At 37.2% G+C, this 25,180-nt stretch overlaps 1 protein-coding gene across 1 annotated transcript; it reads left to right on the plus strand.

Annotated features, from left to right (window-relative positions):
* Positions 1 to 93: 93 nt before the first annotated feature.
* LOC144638267 (uncharacterized) lies at positions 94 to 18,216 on the plus strand. Its single transcript, XM_078497492.1, has 10 exons — positions 94 to 243; positions 352 to 450; positions 912 to 1,085; positions 1,840 to 1,947; positions 2,344 to 2,443; positions 10,343 to 10,503; positions 15,101 to 15,199; positions 15,795 to 15,968; positions 17,216 to 17,326; positions 18,098 to 18,216. Exons 1-10 carry the CDS (start codon positions 94 to 96, stop codon positions 18,203 to 18,205), a joined length of 1,284 nt encoding a protein of 427 aa, XP_078353618.1. The 3' UTR covers positions 18,206 to 18,216.
* Positions 18,217 to 25,180: the final 6,964 nt, after the last annotated feature.

Raw genomic sequence — 25,180 nt, forward strand, 5'->3', positions numbered from 1 at the left:
TCAGTTTTATTTCCCTGGTCACTGAATCACAAAACATAAATAATATTTATTCTAACAATACTTTATCTATCATTTTTCTAACTAGAAATAGCCATGGAGTTTTGCAAGATCCTAATCGCTTCCATATTTGTTGTTGCGCTGAGCTCAGTAGCCCACGCAGCCCCACTGAGCTCACCATTAGGAAGAGTTGAACTTCTCATCAAACTTGGTCTTGCACCAAAACTCGCTAACGCCACTAACGAGGTAGGAAATGCTTTGATTTTCCAATGTGGTTTTATGCCTTAAAAGGGCCATAATTTATTTTTGTCGCTATATATCGTAAACTAATAACTCTGTTCTTTCCTTCCAAAGGTAAAAAACATCTACCCATTTATAGCCTCGGACGTTGATCTCCAGAACACGATGCTGGTTTTTGGAACTGGCGTCACACCAGCATGCTCCATAAACATGGTTTGTAGTGGTAACTTTTTGTGCATTTTCTACAATAGTATTACATGAAAAGCTTTCTTTTTAGTACCCTTCTCTGAAACACTTCCCTTTAAGGGTCCAATTGCACATTTTTTTAACATATTGTAGGACCTTTCTCTACCACTAAAACTAAAAGACAATTTTTCAAGAGGGAAACAAATGTTTGGAAAAACAATAAGTTTTTAATTAAGTTATCCGTCTATATTGCATGTTTTTTTACTGCGTTGCCTTTTTCTATTTAAGTGTCTGATTCTCGCCGACAATAGCCAGCTATCTTTCTAACACTCAGAAGGAATAAGTAGATCAGCAACGTTTGTAGTAAATACTTATATAAAAAATACAAAAGATACATATTTTGATATATATTGACAGCACTTGTGTGTCTGTAAGTCATAGGCGACCATAGAATATTAAAATTTTGTTACTTCTGTTCCCTTTTACAGCAACTAAAAGACAAGCTTTTTATCACATACACGAAGCTGTCCTACTTCATCACTCCACTGTACTTGGCATACTCGTATGAAGCCATGCAAGGATCTCAGCACATTCAGTTGGCTCAATCACTCAGTGATACAAGCTTTTATCTCAATAGCACAGTTTCAACTCTAATACACGAGGTCAGTTACTTGAAAACTTTAATTTATGCCAGCACTACGAATCGCTGTTTTAACAGCGGTTGATTTTACGCTTTAAAAAAATAATGGTGAGGCTATGGTTTTATGTGCGGAATACAAGCATCAATCACAGCTTGTCTATCCCACCAATTGATGCACAGGAATATATAAGAACATACTGTATATTGTAACACCTCCATCCGAGGTCTTTGAATGGCTGAGTTCAAATTTTCGGCCTTGTTAAGCGTCACACATTTTTCGGTAAATTAAAAATCCAGAGATAGCTGGTAACTCGGCTTATACACGCACGACCCACGACCCACGACCCACGACCCACGACCCACGACCCACGACCCACGACCCACGACCCACGACCCACGACCCACGACCCACGACCCACGACCCACGACCCACGACCCACGACTCACGACGCACGACGCACGACGCACGACGCACGACCCACGACGCACGCCAATTAGACAATCTCACATACTGAGGGTCTGAGGACTGACACGTACGGACTTAAACTATCGGTTCTTTGCAAACTAGAACAATTTTTTTAATTCTTCTACTGCAACTCCAAAATCACTTTTACAAACTTTAAAATCCGATCAGCTCTCTTGAAGTGTAAAGTAGTAACATTTAGTAACACAATCTAAAATAATGTGCCTGCAAAAAATGTCCAGATCAAATTAAACGCACGTTGTGATAACAATACAAGCACTTCTTTATTGTTCTACTTTTTATCAATTTTCAGATCATGCAAAACAAGTTTCAACCGCCCGCCGGTCCAAATGTGAACGAGACGGATCTGGATTATGACACTCGTCAATACCTACAAACACTTGTCGACCATAAACTAGTGGTAAGTTGTATGAATTTCCATCCATGAATAATTCTCTTGAGGAAGACTGCCGGCTTGCCGAGAATTTTAAAATTAAGGGTTTTATGTATGCCAGAAGCGGAAAGAAAATATAACACCAACTTAAAGAAAGCGTTTGTTATTGTTGCTGTTATTGCTGATGATGATGATGATGATGATGATGATAATGATGATGATGATGATGATGACGATAACGATAACGCTGATGATATCAATTGAAAATGTTTGTGTGGTTGTACATATTGTAACTGACAGCATTGTTGTTGTTGTTGTTGTAGTTGTTGTTTTAGTTCTACCAGCACTGCTTTTGGCTTTGTTGTTGCTGTAATGTTTATGTTCTTGACTTTATTTAATCAATCACATCATTCCTTCTTATAGAGCCTCGTAATTACTAATGATGTGGTAAAGATTTATCGAAACTACGTCATCCTCTACACACTGCATGACGTCATCAAGGAGGTGCAAGACTGTGTAGATGGTATCTAATATATATGACAAATGGACGTATTGCCCTCTGGAAGAAGCAAGATGAAATGTTAACTATTTTATTACCGATATCGAAATAATAGAAGAAAGATGTGTAATTGTTAGGTACAAACAATTGTGTGTAAAATTCATATTATATGGGAAAGCCTACATATGTTATTTATATATTTAAGCGTACTTAAGCAAGTTTAACGAAAGCATGGGAAATTGAAAAAGCCATCTTTTTTTTCCTTTTGGAATTTGGTTACTTTAGTCTTACTTCCAAGCAGACATTGAACCACTTTATTGAAACTTTTTATCCAACTTTGTGAATCAATTGCGTTGACGTTGTTGGTATTCAATTTGTTAAAAATTTAATTAAGAACTCCACCGTTACGTTTACCTTCTGCAAAACGTTATGGTTACGCCTGAAAGCTTTTACGATTTCCCGTTTGTCTTCAAGTTAAAAACTCGATATGTTGCTTTGCGATTATAAAAAAATATGTCGTGACTTAATGATAAGATATTTATTAAGCTACCCTCTGTTAGAGGAATTCAAGTCCATATTGAGATTATTGTTTGTTACTGATCAGGATCAGTGTATAAGTTAATCTGTTACAGATTTCCTACGGATAATTTATTTAACGTTGTAAGCGTGTTGTTGTTAAATTAACAATAAAGCGTTTGAAAGAAAATAAATCTGATGTCTCACTTTGCATAACATAGTACTGTTATATTGCTCGTTTTGTGTTGCAACTAACCAATGGACCACGTTAGGGCTGGTTGAAAGTTTCTGATAGTGATTATATTTCTTTTCCCTTCGCTTGCTTTTCCTTTATCTGAGTTAGCTATCATTGCGTATTGTTATGCTATGGGTGTGAACCAAGCGGGGAGGTCGGGTGGGGGCTACTCAAACAAATTTTGTACGGGGAGGCTCCGCCCCGAGGTCCAACCCCTTACCCTTTTGAATACCATTTTGACAGAAAAGGTACCCCTTTCGTATACCTTTTACTGAAACAAGGTACCCCATATACCTAAAAGACATGAAATACACGTAAAACAGAAAGTCTTGTTGTCATTTTTATGTAGCGTTTACTGAATTAAAATAATGTGCGTATGTTCAAAACATTTTAATTGAAGTTTCTTTTAAATACCTAAATGACCGATATCCCTACCCTTTCGTATACCTAGACTTGTGAAATCCCTTCCCTGTTATATACCTGAAGCATTAACTCAGAGACGCAAAGGTTAGTGCAGAATGCAATATGGCAAATCAATTGACAGAATAATAAGTAAGTGAGCTTAGATTCAGATTATTCTTGTACACGAACTAATCAGCAGATCAGTCGAGCTGTCCTACCTCCTTCCACTTTCCAAAATGGCAGATCGTAAGAAATGTAGCAAACAACTGAATCACGTGACAACCTACATCCGGGAAAAAGCTTAGCGTAATTAAAACGTCACACAAGCGGGCGATTAGTTGGCATTCCAATAGCACAATTTTTTAGTAAAGAAAGTTTTCAATCATTTGAACCCGTTGTTTTTTGTCAACTTTCGCTAACTTGGTTTTATAAAAGACTATTGAAGCAGCAAACGTGATATTTGTGCTTTTGGTGCAAAGGTTTGTAACATGATACCTTTGTCTTTCTCTTAGACTGCTATGATGCGTTTAAGTCTAATTAAATTAACGCCACGGATTCTGCAAGAATCTTACCGCATTGTCCCTTTCAGCATTAAGAAAAAGACCTAAAAAATTACAAATTTTCAGAACAGTGCACGAGCAGAGCACAAACTATTAATTACAATGCATAAAATGTCGAAATTGCGACTTTTCCCCCGAAATTGTCGCTAAAATTGCGGCTTTTCCCCCGAAGTTGTCGCTAAAGCATTTCGCGCGCTAGAACATGCTCCCGCCACGGTCTGGTGAACACGTCACACGCTAACTCAAGCATGAAGCCGAGAAGCACGTAGTGTGAAGATTTCTTTCCAGAAATGTCGGAACCGTCACGAAAGCATCTTCAAACACTAAAGAGGTAGAGGTTTAACAAAATAAAACGGAGGTTAGTTCAACCGATGGAGAACAAATCAAAGGAAAGGAAGTGACGGATGTAACATGATACTGTTGTTTTTCTCGCAGATCGCTGTGATGCCTTTTAAGTCTAATTAAATTAACGCCACAGATTCTACAGGAATTCTACCGCATTGAAAAGCACACCACGTTAGGCTTTAATACAAAATTTCTAAACACGTCCCTGTTATTTTAGTTTTCGATAGCTTAAATTTCAGTTTGATATTGAAACAGCAAACGAGATACTTTTGTTTTTTGTCGAAAACAGATGTAACATGATGATATGGTAACGTGATTTATTTTCTGCAAACAAGGCGGCATTGATTATAACACAGATATTATCAATTAATTATGAGATGTTAGATCACCTTTTCTAAGAAAACAGCGTTGCCATATCAAGAATTATTTCACATGAACTGCTATGACGCCTTAGTGTCTAATTCAATTAATTTGTGGTTTTAACTTGGCGCCATGGAGTCTACACGAATCCTTCTGCAGAAGAAACACGCAATGTTCGTGATGTAGACTGATCTGCGCATGCGTTTAGCACAAAGTATTTTGTTCCAGAAAGAATTGTACCACAAGTAGAGCATAGTGCTTTCTGAAACAAATATATACCTTGAGTTCTTCAATTGTAAGTATCGTAATGTACTCCCCGATTTACCAAGGGCACACGGTCAGGTGCTCTCCATCCCCTACCCCCTTTACAGAAATAATTAATTAATTGATATTAATTAATTAATTGGCGATTAAAAGTTTACACCGCGTTAGCGGTTTAGTGGGTTAGTGGTTTAGGGGTTTAGCAGGCGCCAACCCACCAAACCATCACAATAGTGCATTCTGCACTAAAAAGGTACCCCTTTCGGTGGAGCCTCCCTGTATAGGCCATTATAGGGATTACACCCCTCCCCGGGTGTGAACATTCCTTGTGATTACGTTACATAGGTGAAAATTGGATGCACGCATGCGTTACAAGTGTGAACATTGGTTACACTTGTGTTACAAATGTATGCTTTCGTTTGCGTTACAAGATTGAACATTCCTGGTGTTTGCGTTACAAGACTGAACATTACTTGCGCTTGCGTTTCGAGAATGAGCAATGTTTGTGCTTGCGTTACAAGAGTGCACATTACCTGCACTCGCGGTACAGGTGTAATATTGCTTGCGTTTGCATTACAAAAGAGAATATAGCTTGTGCTTCAATATTGCCTGCTCTTGCGTTACAAAAAGGAACTTTGCCTATACTTCCGTTACAACAGTGAACATTATTTGCGCTTGTAGTACAAGTGTAACATTTTCTCGCGCTTGCGTTACAAGACAAGAGATCCCTTACGTTTGCGCTACAAGAGTAAATTTTGCGTGCGCTTGCGGCACAAGTGTGAATAATGCTTAAGCATCCGTTACAAGGGTGAATATTACTTTCGCTTCCATTCACAAGAGTGAATGTTGCTTGTGCTTGCGGTACAAGTATAAACATTGCTTGCGCTTGCGTTACAAGAGTGAATATTACTTGCGCTTGGGTTACAAGGAGGATTATTGTGTGCCCGTGCGTTGCAAGAGTAAGCATTACTTGCTCTGACGTTACAACAATTAGTCCAGCGAACTCTTGCTTTGCAATATTGAATAATGAGCATTTGTTGTTTTTCTGGTATTAAAACAATGAGCACTGCTTGATCAAGCTCTTGAGATCGTTTTATAGCAGAGATGTGAGAATCTTCTCTTGCGCTTATGTTACAAGAATGATCAACACTTACGATTGCGTTACAAGTGGGAACAATGTTTCGTTTACGTTACAAATATGTCCAGTTTGCTAACGTTTGCGTTGCAGATGCGACTTGTCTGGACACGATGTTTTGAAACGTCTAAAGGCAACATATATCGTATAATAATAATAAATAATAATAACAGTTCTTAGCACGCACTTTACATACGTCTCAGTGCGTTTACATTTGAAATTTAAAAGTAAAAATATAAAAACCCGATTTAAATTACAATCAGATAAAAATACGCCAAGGATAACCTAATTTAATTACAATTGATAAAAAATAAAAATGACAATAAAAACATGGCGAACTTGTATATGATACATCTATCAAAATGACACAGACATGTCATATTTGTTTCATTGTTGTTTTTAATACCAGACCCAAGGACACTTTGGAGTCAGCTAGCCACCTGAGACAAGTCTACAAAAGAAATCCAGTCGCGACCTAATTATCCATAAAAATGTTTTGTTTATACATCAATGTAAAAGCCGGTGAACAAGCCCCCTTGCAGCCTCGAGTTTTATAAATCTGTCTGATCTTAGTAAAGCGACAGAAGCACGATACACTGTCAACATTGTATATTTGATATGTTTTCGTAGAGGAAGTTTTACTGCCATGCAAACCCTTTTTTTTTCTTTCTTTCGTTAACGCTCTTAAATTTATGGAAGATGCATTAAGAACACTTTTTCTGCTGAGTGTGGCTCTTATAGGAGACTCTTATGAATATGATGAGGTCATGAGCCTTTATACGGTTGACAAAAGTTTTCAACACTAAAGATGAAGTGGTTAGAAGTGCTTTATTTTATGGAAAGGATAAGGTTACATCTTGCAATTTTTGCATATGAAATTCAAGCTTAAAAATGTAAAAATACAAGTCAACGTTTGAGATCTCGGCTATAGGAATCAGAGCAACCTATAGTATGTTTTCATACAAAACCACGCTAGTAACCCTATTTCTGTTTACCATCTATTTTGATCTTGATAAGTTCTCAGCATCAAATGACCTCTTCTTTTTCCTAAAATCTCTTCGTGTTTTCTTTTTCATCGTTTTGAGCCTTGAGAATTTTATTCGATTTGAAGACTATTTGTCAAAGAATCACCGTTGATGTTTTCTATATTAGAAACTGTGTCCACTGGCATTGCAAGCGGGCTAACATGTTAGAAAATTAAAGGCCAAATATAATCAGGGGCTTTCCCAGGGAACAGAATATTTCTCGATTTTCACCTGCTTGACATCGAGTTAGTTTGAGTTTAAGAGCGAGATTAGAAACGAAATGTTTTCCGGCCAAGTTTACTCACATTTACATGCAAAACTGGGAATAGAATCATCATCATCATCATCATCAGACGCTGTTACAAGCTGAGTCTCTTACTGTTACAATTAGTTGAGAAATTTTTGTCCCGGCTGATGCTGGGAGATTTTTCCAATTTTGTACAGTACGTACTTCCCGACGATGTTAGCTCGGCTTAGGATGCAGGGTACATGAGGATAATTCATCCCAAAAATCGCTTAAAACAGTAAAGGAACATTTCAATAACACAGAAAATACAAAAGAAGGTACGGATGGCCAAAAGTGAAGAAGATTGAAACGGATTTCAATATAGGTTTTTGAAATACTATTAGGTTGAACAGTTTTCAAAGTTTAATCGCGTTTGCTTATAGCTTTAAATTAAAACGCCCGGGGACATATCTGGTTGTAATGATCATGAAGCTATGGTTTTGTCATTTAGATCCATAGAAGTAATATCTTCTCCATCATTTTAAGGATTCATGCGAGTGTTTGGTATACTTATTAAAATAAACTTAACTCAGCCGTGACACAGTCCTTTTAATGTTCAGTTATGTAATATTGCATGAAACCATGCGCGCGTTTGTATCGATCATTATCCGGTACCTCTGTGGCCAATCAGATTGCGCGTTTTTTTTTATTCACAGCGACTACATGAAAGTGCAGGGAATATGGCTTGTATGTCATCGTCGAGTTAGCCCGCTAATAGCTCAAAAGTAGTGATGAAAGAAACTGTGCAAGTTTTCTTCGATTTTTTTTTTCAGTCATATATTAATGTCAAATATTTTAACACATTTTTATGAATTGGAAAGCAAAATACTTATTTATAATATGAAATCAAATCATCGCTACAATTAAGTGCATTTTTTTTTCTTAAAGTAACCTCGCGAAAATTTAAGTCGTATGCTGAGTTTGTTATTTCAATTAACGCTAAATGAGTTTAATGTTATGGTCTCTTTTTGTACTTTATTCAAATATGAAAAATGCGGTACATGCATTTGATATGATACATACATTGTTACATTCTAGTTAATAAAATTAATCGTATAACGCACTTTAAATAGCTGTACAAGTACAACTAACACAGCCATGTTCCTTATACTTATAAAAACTTAAACAATTCAAAAAATCTGACTGAACAACACCTGCTTAACATTAAAATATGCTACACTACATATTTCCCAAAACAGAACTTTCATTTGACACTTCTAAATTTCGACGCAAAAGGACGTAAATGAATAGCCTAATATAAACTACGAAGTCACGAAACGAACCTTTTATTCCTTCTTAGTAATTCAATGCGGGATCAAACGAAAAAGCTTGGTTTCTACGTCAGGAACTCAATTACCTTTTACCAAAGGAACTCAATTTCCTTGTACTTCTCAAACTCTTTAAGTTAAAACAAAGCCGGGAAATCTTAACCGTAAAGGAGGTTTGGCTATCCGGTCTTAATGAGCATAGATTTTTACGATTTTATTTCTCCGTTTACTCCGTAGTTTTTGTTTCGATTGAGAAGATATATCAAACACTCGAGACAGTGCTACATCGGCTATCCAAACACCTCGAATTTAGTCAAAAATACTCCGCTGCGCGTCGTATTTCTCTTCTCGGTTGTTTGGATATCCCGATGAAACGGCTGTCTCTCATGTTTGATATATTACTTGAAAAATCCTTTAACGCGAAATTTAAATTCTTATTTCTTAATTGAACTCATGCTTCCTTCTTTTGAGCATTATCTTTGAGTATATCTGTAATATAAACCTAATTGATATTTTATCTTGCTTATTACCGTTATAAAAAATACTTGAGCAAGTGCAAACATTTTGCAAAAAAGCAAATCAAATGCTGTTGAAATAAAGAGGGTAGAGTTCTTTTTATAGTAGCCACGGTGTTTATAGCGTGCCATTGGGTTTAAGAGGACTTTCGTTGTGGAATAACTTCAACTCGCTTCAACCATGTTCCATAACCGGAATCAACAGTCGTGAAATTCTTTTACGGTTATTAATGGATTATGGTTAGTTTCACGCGCGTAATAAGTATATTATTGAATACCAAACATCATTATCATCGAAATATTTTCACAATTCCAACTGGCAGGATTGGGATTTCTTGGAAACAGAGGACCTAGTAGTAGTAGAAACTGATGAATTACGGAAATAATTCCGGCGCGGAAGAATCTTAATGGAAAACTATGATGTAAAAGAAGGAAAAATAGCTTCCATCTGGTCCACAATAAAAAGGCAACTCCACCTGCAATCGGCAGTCAAAGTTTCCGGAGAGCCCAAATCAACTTCACTAAATCAGAAGAAAAATTACTGAGTAACAAAAGAGAAGGGTAAGTATTAAGTAATTCTTGGTTTAAGAAAAATCTTTCAAAATGTTATATGTAAGAAAATAGTACACCCATTTCATTGATGGTTTTGCGTTTTAAGTTTAAAAAGGAAAGTGTCTTGAACTTGATGCAAAGTGTTCTTTAAGATTGTTTTTTACTTCTCGAGAAAACGAAAAGGATATCAAAAATAATTCACGTACTCTTCTTTTTTTTTCCTATTTTTATTCACATTATCGTAATTCAGAGAAAACTTTCACCATTTCGAAAAAATCTTTTTGCGCTTGCGACTTGACATAAGGATCTCAAGTAATGAAGCTATTTCTTGCAAATCACAAAAAATGGAAACATATAGAATCGCGCAGCATATATCTTTCTTTTAAAATCGTGAAAAATTAACCGCCATATTTCCCCACATAAAGGCAACTATTAAATTTGTGTTACTTTTTCCTCATTCTAGAAATGGAATTTTTCCCTAAGTTCGTGTTTTCCGCAATATTTGTTATAACTCTGAACGTAGCAGTTCAAAGTGCTCCATCTTCATTAAAATCACCGCCAAGTAGAACTGAACTTCTTATCAAAGTGGTCCTTGCACCGCGAGTCGCTAATGCAACCCAAGAGGTAAGTTACTGATATCCACTGAAGAAGTTTTGACTCTAAGGAGATTTATTACAAGGTGAACAAGTTCCTGTTGTGTGGTTACTATTATCTATAATCTTGAATTTGTGCTTCTCAAAGATTTTGTAGTATTTTTTCTGTCTTTAAATTTACACTGAAATTGATAAATTTACTTAACTGTTTTGACGACAGTCGCCAAAATTGCGTAAGATAGCCCAATTAACTATGCTTATGTTGCTATCTTTAGCAACTACTTAATTTAGCCAATTTATGACAATATGCTAATTTAGGCAATCACTAAATTTAAAAATTGTTTTAAAGTTTTATGAAACGATCACAAAAATTACCAGAATTTAAAATAATTCAAATATTTGCTTTTTTCGAGCGATCAAAATATAGCTTCTCCTTGCATCATCAAATTATTGACACGCAGACAGTTAATGAGAGTAAAGAAAATGATCAACTAAGAAAGCTTTTCTTTATGTACCATCAAATTTTTAGAAGTTGCGACATCGCGCGCAATGTTGCACCACGTGTCTAATCCCGAAGCTGTTACGCACACTGGGGGAGGGTACTCAAAACATATTTATACGAGGAGGCTCCGCCCTGAGGTCAAAACCCTTACCCTTTTATGTCTTTTATATACCATTTTGACAGAAAAGGTAAACCTTTCATATGCCGTCGATAGAAAAATTTTGGTAATCATTTCTCATACTAACAAAAGAGATACTCCACCTCTTTTCTTAATTTTTTACTTGACAAACCCTTTAAATCACTTAAATGAATCGACCGGTTGGGGGGGGTTTGTTTGAGATATTTTGAAAAGTGCTTTTAAATACCTAAATACAGTTTACCGTTCCTTTTTATATACCTCATCCCGAGAAAACCCTAACCTTTAAATATACTTACAAAAAAGGTACCCCTTTTGGGCGGAGCCTCCCGTATATTCCCCTATAGGGAGTACCCCCCCCCCCCCCCGTTGCACACAACGTTACGCAAAATTACATTTGAAATATTGCACGAAACAATTTCAACGAATACCCACTATTTGCAATATTGCACGCAATCACGTGACACAACTTTAAGCCATTCCCTGCCTGTCCGATCTCTAACCCGACAACGGCAATCTGTCTCTCTTCTTTTTTTTTTTCTCCTCCACCAAGCTGCCACGGTTTGTTCTTCCTAATTAACTACTTTATCGTTAAACCTTAGCCATTTTGGAAGGTAAATATAAACATGCTAAACTAACTTGCTAACCACGCCACGAATTTTTTACAAATATTACAGCGTGTGGCCACGTCGTTTAATCAAAGGTCTCTTCGAGATATCGACTTTTTTTGCATGAAGTTAGTATGAGTAAAAGGTTTATGCTGGGCATTGTTGTTCGAACATATCATGGAAGAATTCAAACGTCTTTCAGTTCAAGCATTTTTTTTATTTTCGCGGAGGAAATGCTGTATTTGTCAGTCGCGACGGCTGGGTGCTTTGCGATTCATATACTTTGGCTTGGTTAAAAAGGCGGAGGGAAGGCTCAGGGAAGGCTCATTTTTCCGTTGAGCGAGAAAAATAACGCCTGATCGCACGTTAGGTTACGCACCACAGAGTTACCTTTTGTCTCGTCACGCAATCTTAACCCCACATTGAGAAGTACATTTTTGTTTGAATATTACCAAAAGCCGCTTTTCCTCGCGTTATTCTTTACCTTACGGCTACACATGCCATTTCTAACGACTACATTTCCAGTAAAACCGTTGCTGTTTATTTTTCTAATGTTTCTAATTCAGAACAGAAGAAACGTTTAGCGTTTACTGCCCGGGGTGGGGGGGGGGGAGGGTACTCCCATATATGGGCTATATAGGTATGTGCCGCCCGATAGGGTATGATTTTTGAGGTTCTCGGTCCTTAAATAGCGTATCATTTTTGCTCCTTTTGGCATTTTGTTCCTGGTGTGATCCTTAGATAGGGTACCTATATTCTATCAGCTTTAATAAATGCCCAGATAAACAAAAAAAGGTATCTTAAAACTGAACTACCCGTTCAAGTATTAGTAAAGCGATTTTATAAAGATTTGTGTTTGGCCGTGCGCGGTTAGCCGTTATTTGGGTCATCACGGAACGCGTCTCCTTCCCTTGAATAGGGTGTCATTTCTCGGTTTGGACCCTTAAAAAGGGTATCAATTTTCGCGTTCTTTATCCTTGAATAGGGTAAGGGTTTAAGAACCTTGGGGGCACACCCCTATCCGAAATTTATGGGAGCACCCCCCCCCGGGGGTTTACTGCTTCCACTGGAAGTAATTTCACAACAGGCTACAGAATAGGCCTTTCTCGATTATGCTAGTAAAACTGGCATTTAATGCTCCTAGAAATTCTCGCATGAAGCCAAAAAAATGCTAAAATAATGCCTGATTTCTTTAAAAAATGCCACTTGAATTCCAAAGAATGCTCTGTTTTATTTCAAACAAAACGTACAAACTCTTACATTATATGCTCATATCAGTCAACAACAGGTGATACTTAATAATTGTTTGTTTATAAAAAAAAAAAATAATAAAAAATAAAAAAAATTAAAAAAACACACACAAGTAACACAACACAAGTAAACAAGTAACACAACGCACAAACAGTCGAAACAGACAGAAAACAATCAAATTAAGTAGTCAAAATTGTGAAACTTTAGGATTATTTATCCTTCTGAGTTCTGAAATATGGATCACAGTCATGAAAAATGACAGAAAATGCTAGCAATTCTTTTTCAAGAAAAAACGAAAAAAAATGCTCGTTTTCCCAAAAAATGCCGGAAAAAATGCTAGCATAATCGAGAAAGGCCTACTACAGAAACACTTGTAAATATCACTTAACACATTTAATGATGTTGCAATTAGCGAAGCGCACTAATGACGTCACAGAATTTGACCCCCGGTGTGAGTCAGATAAAATTCGGACAAACAAACCGCTCTCTGTAAGAACAATGATATGGTTGGCGGGCACTTCGGAGGCATATTTGGCGATTGTTTCACAAAACCCAGGCACAAAACCATGGCCAGATTGGCTCGGAATTCGAGAGAAAGCCTTACCTGTACAACGTAGAAAGCTTAAACCGTGGTTTGAAACAAAAGGTTTGTCAAACAGAGTGATTATTCAATAAATGTGTAAAATGTTTTACTTTCAGTTATTGAATGGATTATAAAGGCCCGATTTGCTGCCGGGATTTGCTGAAAGAAAACATTTATTTTTATGAGAAATGCAAAACGTTTACACTGTTCTTAGTGGCACATTTTGCAACACAACAGAGCTAACCTCAGATTTATGCCACCACAAAATTACACAAAGAAACGCTCGTCCGATCGGTCTCCTTGCCTGACCCGAATATTTATAGAGGTCAATTTCGTTACACAATTGTCGCGTATTTAATATAGACTGATCGAGTTCGGCAGCTGTAGCTGCAGTCTGTAATAGTAATGGGGATAAATTTAAATTATTAAAATCAAACCCTGCCGTCAATTCCATTAGAAAGGCGTTTGAATAGCATAATATTTTCGCCCTCTATCTATCATGTGTCGACTGAGAACGGATGGCCGGCGATCAGTGCCGTCAAATTCGGGAAGAATTCTGAATTTCTTGCAACCGACGATCTTTCCGGGGCCTAAATGAAGCGAACATACAAGTGCTATCCTTCGCAATTATATAATTCGATAGTAATTCGCTATCCGCCGCTTAAATTTCTCGGCAGCCTGAATAATGTTGCAGTGGGAATCAAGGTGTCATTGCCTGACTGTTCGACTAATAAATTCAATTTTGGGCCATTTTTTGGATACCTTCAATCTGTTTTTCACTTACTAAAGCAAAAATGTTTGGAATCTATCATTTTTCGAGCCTTTCGAGAATCTCGGCCTCAAATTGTGCCTTTTTCGCCCTTTTTTTTTGTCAAGAATGCGTCCCTCCATACAAAGCCTCTGCCGAAACTAAAATTGTTGTCCGACTCACGCGAGGGGTATCATGCAGCGAAATCTATTTTTAGTAATAGTGCAATTCTAAATTGTGCAACTCAGCAGAAATAATCAATTGTCACGAAATGAGTTCCCTTTGGTTAACTATTAGCAACGTTTTAGTGTGTGAAAGACTTGTACGAGTACAAATTTGCGTTGTTTATCGTTTTAGGTTAAATTAATATTAGCGCCTAAAGACTTGTACTAGTAAAAATTGCGCTGAACCGCTTACATTCTTAATTGGTTATGTGACGTAAGATTTGGGCTACTCACGTTTTTGATCCTTATATAATGTTTGTAAATTTGACAAGCCACGTTTTTACTACAAGAACGGAAGTGCTGAAGCACAACTATAGAGTGACACTTTACAAGTCACGCGCTTTGATCACCCACAGCGGAAAGTATTCCCTTGAGAGTTAACAAAAATGCGATCCCTTCCGGTTCAGATTTGAGCCCATGTAAACGCTATTCTACTTTTTTGCTTGTAAACAAGCAAAAAAAGTCGAAAAAATGACACGCGCAATGCTGATGCAATGCTCCAGCGACAGTCAGAAAGCCAATAATTTTTTCGATTTTTTTTTTAAACGGTTAACCTTTACTTTGAAATCTTTGCAGATAAAAAACCTATATCCGTTTATAACCTCAACGAACGACCTTGAGGAAACAATGCTAATGCTTGGAGTCGTGGTCACAAAAAGATGCTTTATAAATCAGGTCTGTATGAAGTCTTCTCTGGAACAGTATTACCGTACTCTAAGCCATGACTGCTGCATGTCACCTGCCTGTTAAACTATTAAAGCAAAACAATATAAACGCAGTAAACCGCTGCATACCATAAAAATTCGATTGAGAACCTCTCAAATAAATTTCTCACGCCACTATTCTAACAAGCGCCCTCTATTTCGGCAAGCTACCTCTGCACTCAACACCGTCCTTTTCCAATATAAGCTCTCTTTTTACCGAATCAGTTAGTTTGACGACTACTTGTTTTGTTCTTAGTCAAGAGTAGTTGAATCTATTGAAGCAGATTTAATAAAGTTCAAAGTTTATTGTGGGTTGTTGTTGAAATGAGCGCCAGCTCCGAATGAGCGCCCTGTCAGCTCCAATAATCTAGTATTCTGGCTGCCTAAGTTTCTTGTGCGATTTCTATGTCCAAAGAAGTTAGAAAACACTGTTTGTTTTACTGTACCTTTCTTGTTCAGTTCATCCCACATGGCCGAAATATTTTTTTCAGTAATTTAAGTCTCTTGGAAATGGCTGAATGGTTTATATCTAAGAAATACATTTTTATATTTTATTCTTTTTCCAGCAACTGAAAGACAAACTTACTGTCGCGTACATGAAGCTGTCTAACTACATCAGTCCGCTGTACATGGCATACTCTTATGAGGAAAAACAAGGACTTCAGCACATTCAATTGGCACAAGTGCTCCGGGAGACAAGCTTTTATCTCAATAGTACAGTTACAACTCTAAGACATGAAGTAAGTCATTAGGGACCTTTTAATGTTCCCTTAGGGCAACCCTTCAAGGAAACAAGTTATTATATTACAACTACAGCTACCAGCATACGAAACCACCCCCCCCCCCCCACCCCATCTTCAGCCGAAGCTAAAGGCTTAACAAATATGCTTTTCGAGAGATGCATAACTAAACCTTGCCGTGTATGCATTCTAGATCCATTAGATCGACCATGATGATGAGCCCAAAAGTGTGACCACGCATGCTCTGTATGTCTAAACTTGTCCCTGGTAGACGTGTCAAAAGAACCAAAGCGAGTGACCCTCCACCCATGGTCACCCCCCACCCCTCCCCCTTCCCCAAGCAAGCCAACTTTGAGTTTTCCCACTTAAACATTTCGCAGCTATTTGGGGGTTCAAATATACTAAAAAGAACAAATTGTGTATCGCCATACAGCTACGATTTTAATAAACTACATAGGCCTTTCGACCGTAACGGTCCTCTTCAGTGTAGTAACATTTGAAATGGCAACGACCAGTAACATGATATTACAGTACAGATAGGGTGTGTCGAGATATTTATAAAATTAAGTAACGCCGGTGCGTAATGCACACGGATCAACCCTATTAAGGCCATCAGGTTCACTAGTGCGCAACTTACTTATCCAAATGGACTCTAACTCATTTAACTTCTCAGGAGAAGAATGGCTTAATACTACAAACTTAAATGTTTGGTTAAAAGTGGAATTATGGAAATCTAAATGAATTTTAAGGGCAGACTCCTTGCTGTTTCTATGCCCAGTAATGCGGTCACGCAACTTTTGGGTTGTGTTACCTACATATTGTTTTTTACAAAATATACATTCTGCCATATAAACTAAAGATCTAGAAGTACATGAAGATTTGCAATTAATACGAAAAGAATTCCCTGTAGTGGTACTATTTACGGTGTTGATGGGATTAATTAAATTACAGGATAAACATCGTTTAACCCCACATGGAAGTGTCCCTTTGCTCTCACCCGGAACAGACAAAGAAATAGCCTTACGTTTGTACAAAAGGTCTCTAAGATTGGATGCCCTGCGAGTGCAAATCATAACACGAGCTCCTAAATCCCTCCAAATGGGTGATTTGTCCAAGATCTTGGAGCCCTGTAGAACAAATTCCCTGGTTTGCTTAGCACCCGGGCCATTTGGGGGTTGCTCGGTATGGAGGGTAAACATCCTACAAGGAACAACTTTTAATCCTGTTTTTTACTGGTTGAATTTCAGCTGCTGCGGAGGAAATTCCCTTTGCCCGCTGGCCAAGTTATTTTGGAGGAGAAGCAACTGAATCAATATACTCGTGAATACCTACAAATACTTGTCGACAGAAAAGTGCTGGTAAGTTTCGTTGTATATACAACTAAGTTATACCGAATTTCAGAAAAAAGATGAGCTTTGTAAACTATTCTCCTTTTCTTGTACCTTAATTTCGGCTATAAGCCCTGGGCTTATACAACTTCGAAGGGGTTTTGTGTGGGCTTATAATCGGAGGGGCTTATATCCGGGAGGGCTTATAAGCGGAATGAAAAAAACGTTAAAAACGCATAATAAAGGGAGTGTTGATGGAAATATGTTTTGAAGTTAAAACCGCATAATAAAGCAACATTTAACCCTGTTCAGAACTGTCATCCGGCAGAGGGGGGCTTATATCCGGGGGGGGGGGCTTATAATCGGATGTATATTTCTGTTTCCAGGTAGATGGGCTTATAACCGAGGGGGCTTATAAGGGGGGGGGGGGGGCTTATAACCGGAATTTTACGGTATTAGCATACTAGTCTTTTAAATTGTTGTGTTTGTTGTTGTTACCGTTTATATTGCTCTTCAGATGAAAGTACAAATGTGTGAACGAGTACAAAATCTACTTTGAAACAAATCTCATCCCCACGGCTCCCGCTCCACCCTGTTGCTGAGCAATTGGAAGAGAGGGGCCTGCAAACGAGATTAGCGTGGCATGTGATTATCATGAGCACCGCACTTGGTTTCCAAAGTTGTTTTCGCACACGTTCTCTATTCCGATCAAAATATCCTTAATAAATGTATCTGTAAATGAGCTTGACGGTACTATATTGCGCTGTATTCATTTTAATCCGCGTTCTTATTCTTTTACAGACCCTTGTCATTACCGATAATGTAGTGAAGATTTACAGAAACTACGTCATCCTATACACATTACATGACGTCATCAGTGAGGTGTTTACGTGTGTAGCTGGAGTCTAAATCAATTGTCGTCATGCATTCTGGGAGTAGCAAGACAATTAATATTCCTATTTATTACATACATCCAAATATCGGTTTCGGAAAATTTGAGAAAATTTGCAATTAAATAGTGTTTATTCTTGAAATAAAATAAAGTTGAAACTATTTATAACATATTTAAAGAAGCAGAGTTAAACTATTTATATCGTTTTTACTGAAGGTGCTCTCTGTGAGAGATATTCACTTTGCAATATATTATTTTATCTTTAACTGATCAGGATCAGTTATTTGATATTACAGATAGAACTTATAAAGTTTCAGTAAACATGTAATCATTTTATTTAAAGTAACAATAAATGTGTCTCAATTTAAAAAAAAAACGACTTGAGGTCTAATTTCTGCACTGCCTACGAATGAAGTAAGTAAAATATATTTAAAAAAACTAGTTTGCTGGCTTGTAGTTGCTTCGCCCTTCAATTAATTTTTAAAGCAAATTTCTACAATGTGGCGCTATAAGCGGGGAAAACAGGGTTAGAAATATATAAATGAAGCTATCAATAGACCTTGATACTTTCGTTCACGTGAATAATTTGAAACAATCCTCTGGTATGGAAGGGAGAAATCATGAGTAACTTAACTCAATCTACATTCTACTAGTACTAAACTCTCAGGCTGATACATGTCTGTCAACCTTAGTTCCGAAAATTGGGTACTAAATCATTTTGGTTTATCTTTCTAGTTTGTTATTCTTATCAGCTGCTTGATCGATCGGCTTGACCATATCAAGGAATTATTTCAAGGCGCAATATCAATATCAATAGCAATATCGTTGTTAAAAACAAACATCAAGTTATAAAATTGATATTAATTTCCAATTCAAAACCATACCCTATTTGCATAGCTTCAAAATGGGAATCTACTTCATATGTTTAAATTATATTAAAAACGTAAAAATCAATTACATATTAAAACTGAAGCCATAACCTGTTACACAGCTTATTCACAATCATTGGAATCAAAATAGGGTACAACATTCCGAAAGCATTCACGATTGCAGTTCTTAAACAAAGATTACGCAAACTACAGAAGGATAACTGGCGATATATAGAAAAACATAGAAGGATTGAAAAAGGAATTTAACTTACTAAATTAAGCTTGCATCGTCCAGTAGTGAAATTGTTGTGCAGTCCGCAAATGACATCACTCTCCCATATGCGCGCCTGGAAATGGTCAGCGTTTGGCCTCTTCTACCGCGATGGTTAACACACACGCGGATAAATTCAGACTAGTTTTGGTTAGAAATGTCCCTTGAAAATATTGGGATACCTTTCGACTTCCTGCTTTTGATTCCTGACATAATAAGTATCGAAAGCAAGCAAGATTGAATTGCAGAATAAATTTGATTTGATTTTAATAGAGCTGTTTTCCATCCATTGTCGAAAGTAATCATAAGTTTGCTCTCGGTCAGATTCAATTCTTTACACTCAGAAACGATCACAAGAAGTGAAGAAAATTCTTTCTAATGATATTAAAAAAAATGCATTCAGGCCTCGACTCAGGAATATATCCACAAGTAAAGAAACGGGAAAGAAGTAGGTAGAATTTCTTGGAAATGTAAGATCTAAGAAAATTGCTTCTTGTTGCTCTTCATCCTACCTTCCCAATCAAGCCATCGACGTTTCCACACAAACACATCACACGCAAACTTCAACTCCGAAGAATATATCCACAAGTATAGAGACAGGTAATGGTGCATTTCTTGGAAATGTCATTCGAAAGAAATATTTCATTTATAGTCAATGCGTTTATTGATGGATAGCTTGGGGCTTTAAAAAGTATCGATAAAATTTGTGTTTCCCTTATCTAGAAGACGAATCAGGGTGTGTTAAGTCAATAAGTTCACGTTATGGTTGCATTACTGAAGGTAAGCACAAAACATTGTCGAAATGGTGCTTCGATTGATCACAAGAAGTGTGTGCTGATGAAGAGGAAAATCTGTGGAATCGTAAAAATACATCAACGATCGTGCAATATATTCGTTAAATTGGCAGTTCGCAAAACTGTTCCTCCCTTGAAATTGTAAATAGTGCTAAAAAAAGGTCAAATAGCTACCTTATTCTCACTAAATTTCGCGAGTACTTAATTTCGCGAAAAAGCAAGAGCCATATTTCGCGAGTACTTAATTTCGCGATTTTGAGAGGAAGGTACAATTGGAGTGTATTAAATTTCGCGATTTTTATCTATTCTTCAATATGAAGCTTTGACCTCGTAACTGTAACAACATAATTAATATGAAAGTCATCGTAAAAACAGCAAACAAAACAATATACACATAACAAAACATAAGGTATTTTTATGAAACAGTCTAAATCCCTAATAGGTTCATCTACGACTGCAAGAGCGAGATTTTGAGGAACTTGGCGGCAGAGAACAGTCCGAACAGTGCGACTGATAGAATGGGAGATAACTAATGGATAAAATTAAATATAAACAAAAAACTCCTAAACATGAAGCTCAGAAATGTTAAAATAACTATGATAAGACACATCAAGTTTCATTATTTTTTTTATATTTTCAGTAGGATATTAAATTTCGCGATTTTAAAGTTCGCGTGTCCTATATTTCGCGAGTATTAAATTTCGCGATTTTTTCAAACATTGTGTCTAGATACCCGGCAGCCGGGAAGTGTTTTCAAAATACTACATACCCGGCAGTCTGAAATTATTCTAGAATTTCCACGGAAAAACCAATCCAATCCTCCTCAAAACTATAGATCTTTGCTTAGAAATGCCAAGCGATTTCAATTATAGTTTTGGCTTTGTGTTTGAGGAAATTTTCGAGCTTGGGCATACTACAAAATCTTGATTCTTCGACACTTAGAAAAAATTCGTACTCTGACTCCGGTGTCAACTCTTATAGAATAATTTCTACAAAAACTGAAGTTGAAACCCTGCGAGAGTATTCGATATTTGCTGAGAAATGCGAAGCTATTCTAAATAATGTTTTGCTTTTGTTGTGGACGAATTCTCTTGGCTTCGGCGTACTATAAAATCCTCGACTCACGGGCACGGTTGTTCAAAAGACTAGATACCCGGCAGTCAAAAATTCATGAATAATCAATACATTCAATATCCACAAAAATGATCATTGAAACCTAGCTCCCGAGAGTATTTCAGTATTTCAATTTTCGGTCGGAAATACCAAGCGAGTTTTTACAATGTCAATTTGGTTTTGCACAAATTGTACGAACTTTATGTGACTCACGGGCACGATTTTTCAAAGACTACATACCCGGCAGTCAAAAATGCTTCCCGTTTTTCCATCAAAATTTCCATTTGAACCTGCTGAGATGTCGGTGTAGAAATACCAAGCGATTTTCCAACTTAAGGCCTCAACAATTGCCTCGGCAAAGTAGTACAAAATAGCTACAAAACGCTTGAGCGTTCGGTGACGAAAGTCCGCCACCGATGTAACTTCCGGTGTGACACTTTAGTGGCGTGACAAAGGTGGCACGTGGTGTTGGTTTTCGCGCCAAAACGAACTCAGCGTTGGAAGCGACGAAGTTCTTCTGTGGGCTAAACGGCTTAGCGTTGGAAGCGACGAAGCTCTCGGTTTTCTTAGTTATTTGTAAGGTAAGTTAAACGTTTTATCAATAAGGTAAGAAACCCTTCGCAAGTAACATATTCGCAGAGTTAGAAAGAGCGATTTCAAGCTACACGGAGCGAAAGAACATCAATGTTTTTGTCATTTCGTTGTAGTTAATCATTCATTGTCTTAAAAAACTGGGAATTTGAAGAAGAAGAACTTCGTCGCTTCCAACGCTGAGTTCGTTTTGGCGCGAAAACCAACACCACGTGCCACCTTTGTCACGCCACTTAAGTGTCACACCGGAAGTTACATCGGTGGCGGACTTTCGTCACCGAACGCTCAAGCGTTTTAATTTGTAGCTATTTTGTACTACTTTGCCGAGGCAATTGTTGAGGCCTTAAGTTGGAAAATCGCTTGGTATTTCTACACCGACATCTCAGCAGGTTCAAATGGAAATTTTGATGGAAAAACGGGAAGCATTTTTGACTGCCGGGTATGTAGTCTTTGAAAAATCGTGCCCGTGAGTCACATAAAGTTCGTACAATTTGTGCAAAACCAAATTGACATTGTAAAAACTCGCTTGGTATTTCCGACCGAAAATTGAAATACTGAAATACTCTCGGGAGCTAGGTTTCAATGATCATTTTTGTGGATATTGAATGTATTGATTATTCATGAATTTTTGACTGCCGGGTATCTAGTCTTTTGAACAACCGTGCCCGTGAGTCGAGGATTTTATAGTACGCCGAAGCCAAGAGAATTCGTCCACAACAAAAGCAAAACATTATTTAGAATAGCTTCGCATTTCTCAGCAAATATCGAATACTCTCGCAGGGTTTCAACTTCAGTTTTTGTAGAAATTATTCTATAAGAGTTGACACCGGAGTCAGAGTACGAATTTTTTCTAAGTGTCGAAGAATCAAGATTTTGTAGTATGCCCAAGCTCGAAAATTTCCTCAAACACAAAGCCAAAACTATAATTGAAATCGCTTGGCATTTCCAAGCAAAGATCTATAGTTTTGAGGAGGATTGGATTGGTTTTTCCGTGGAAATTCTAGAATAATTTCAGACTGCCGGGTATGTAGTATTTTGAAAACACTTCCCGGCTGCCGGGTATCTAGACACAATGTTTTTCAAAATCGTGAAAATCGCGAAATTTAGTACTCGCGAAATTAAGTGAGAATAAGGTAAGTTCCATTTGTCTTCAAATGAAGGCACCTCAACCTGCAATAGGGGGACAACGTTGCGAGAGAGAGCAGAAAATAACTAATCAAACTTCAACACAGATGAATATATCCACAAGTAGAGGCGGTCAAGCCGTCACTAGCAGTAACTAGCTCTTTATGGTTAGGAAATGTTAGATGGAAGAAAATATTACGCACAGTTTATTCATAGCTTTTGTGTTTCAATAAAAACGAAGTGGACAACATGTATAAAATATGGCGCACTATTTTTCTTTCCAAACTGCTACGTGGCCAGGTCGCGAAACTTCTCGGCGGCACCCCATTAAAATGATGTAAAATGATGTCACACGCTATAAAATGATGTAAAATTATGTAAAAGAATAGCAATTAGCTTTCTATTGGTCCACGATACTAACTGAATATTAATAAAAACGAAAAATGATCTTGTAGGCCTGCCTCTCCAATAGACAGTCAGATTAACGTTTCTTGACTGAGCGAAACATATAGGCTGAACCTTCCCGCAATCAGAAGAATATACTCGCAAGTAAACAGAAGGGTAAGCAGTAGCTAACTCTTAATTTTAGACTAAACTTGCAAATGTTAGATGTAACTGGTACACTCTGTTCATTCACAATCAATGCGCTTTAATTTGTTAAAAAAAGAAGAGAGGTTTGAACCTGAGGAAGAAGAATACTACAAAGATTCCTTTTCACTTACATAAAGCACGAACCATAATCATAGTATAGTGGAAAGTCAATTTACATAGATTACGGGCCAAAATTAGTATAATGGCTTTATTTCGATTTACCACAATACATTTTAGTTAACATGAAAAGCAAACTTTTCCTTTCTTGGCCCCATAACATTATAACTAATTGTAACATTTTGCTAGTGTTAGTGTGGCAGTAGGAAATATTTATTGCTTTGGCGATTCTAAAAAGATCAGAAGAAGTAGGTGAAAAAGTCTCTGTTCGCAAAAATTCCGTGAACTATCGTACAATATTTTTCTTAAAGAAATAAAATAGCGTCCTAAAGGCAACTCAACGTCAACGTCTCCAGAGAGCACAAATTAATCAAACTTCATCACGACAGAAGAATATATCCACAAGTAAAGAGGCTGGTAAGCAGATTATAATTTTTGCTTGAATATTATTGGAAATGTTAGACGTGAGTTAAAGTTCATTCATAGCTATTGGTTTTCTCCTTAGCATCCAGATAGAAGGAACAAGTAAGTGAAGAAAATTTATCCAAATTTCAAAAACACCCGAATTAACGCGCAGTATCTTTCTTTTAAAATCGCTAAACTTAACAGGTGGCGAAACTTCCCTTCATCAAGTTGATGTAAAAGAAGGAAAAATTTTGGTCTTTTTGGTCTTCAAAAGCTGTCAAACGTCAATGGAAAGATTAACTAAGACAACTCAACTTATCCAGAAAACGCAAGTCAAACTAACTGGCAATAGCTTACTTTTAATTTTCGACTAATATTGGAAATTTACACTCAAATCATTGATAGCCAGTGCGTTTTATGCACAAAACAGAGAAGATAGAGCCTAAAAAAACGTCAAAGAAGATTGGGTTCGCTTCACCCACCGAGAAGACGAGCCACAACATATGAACTCAACTTACGTTACGTACCAAAATAAATGTTATTCTTCGCTATTTAATTTAGGGTGAAGCCAAAGCTGAGACAAAAATGTCCTTTCATATATTAACCTAATTATAAACATATCTTTTAACTTGTGTTCGCCAGCGGTTAGCATCAAGCATTATCTGTCCTTCAAATCGCGAAATCAAAGCAATCTCTGTGCATAAAGATAACAAATTTGTGAAAGCGAGTTTACTTTTCCTTCAAGCTAGGAATGGGATCATTCTCTATCATTATATTTACCGCGATATTTGTCGTCAGTGCAACGCTGGGCGAGTCTCTCGCAGCGTTTAGTGTCGTCACGCAACAAAAATTCCTCCTGGGGAGGAATGTTGCGTGACGACACTAAAAACGGCTGCGAGGGAGACACGCTGGGCGCAGAAGCTCGTTCCTTATCTACGGCTCAAGTCTTAGTCAACTTTGTCATCCCAAAACTCCTAATAAATGCCACTGCAGAGGTAGATAATATCTTCCATTTACTTTCCACTGGTGAGCTTGGGACCTTTTTATTTCAGTGGAGAAAAGTTTTCCTTGGTGGACAGTTTTCACTTATTATGTCTAGGATTGAACGCAAGTATT

Source organism: Oculina patagonica, chromosome 2 (genome assembly GCF_052425735.1).
Source record: "Oculina patagonica isolate OP01 chromosome 2, crgOcupat, whole genome shotgun sequence".
In the NCBI taxonomy this organism is placed as follows: Eukaryota; Metazoa; Cnidaria; class Anthozoa; order Scleractinia; family Oculinidae; genus Oculina; species Oculina patagonica.

Bases quoted from the DNA above. Each gene is read 5' to 3' on its own strand.
- LOC144638267 (XM_078497492.1), top strand. From the start codon at position 94: ATGGAGTTTTGCAAGATCCTAATCGCTTCCATATTTGTTGTTGCGCTG. The intron at 244-351 runs GTAGGAAATGCT...TTCCTTCCAAAG, and splicing joins TCGCTAACGCCACTAACGAG to GTAAAAAACATCTACCCATT. The intron at 17,327-18,097 runs GTAAGTTTCGTT...ATTCTTTTACAG, and splicing joins TTGTCGACAGAAAAGTGCTG to ACCCTTGTCATTACCGATAA.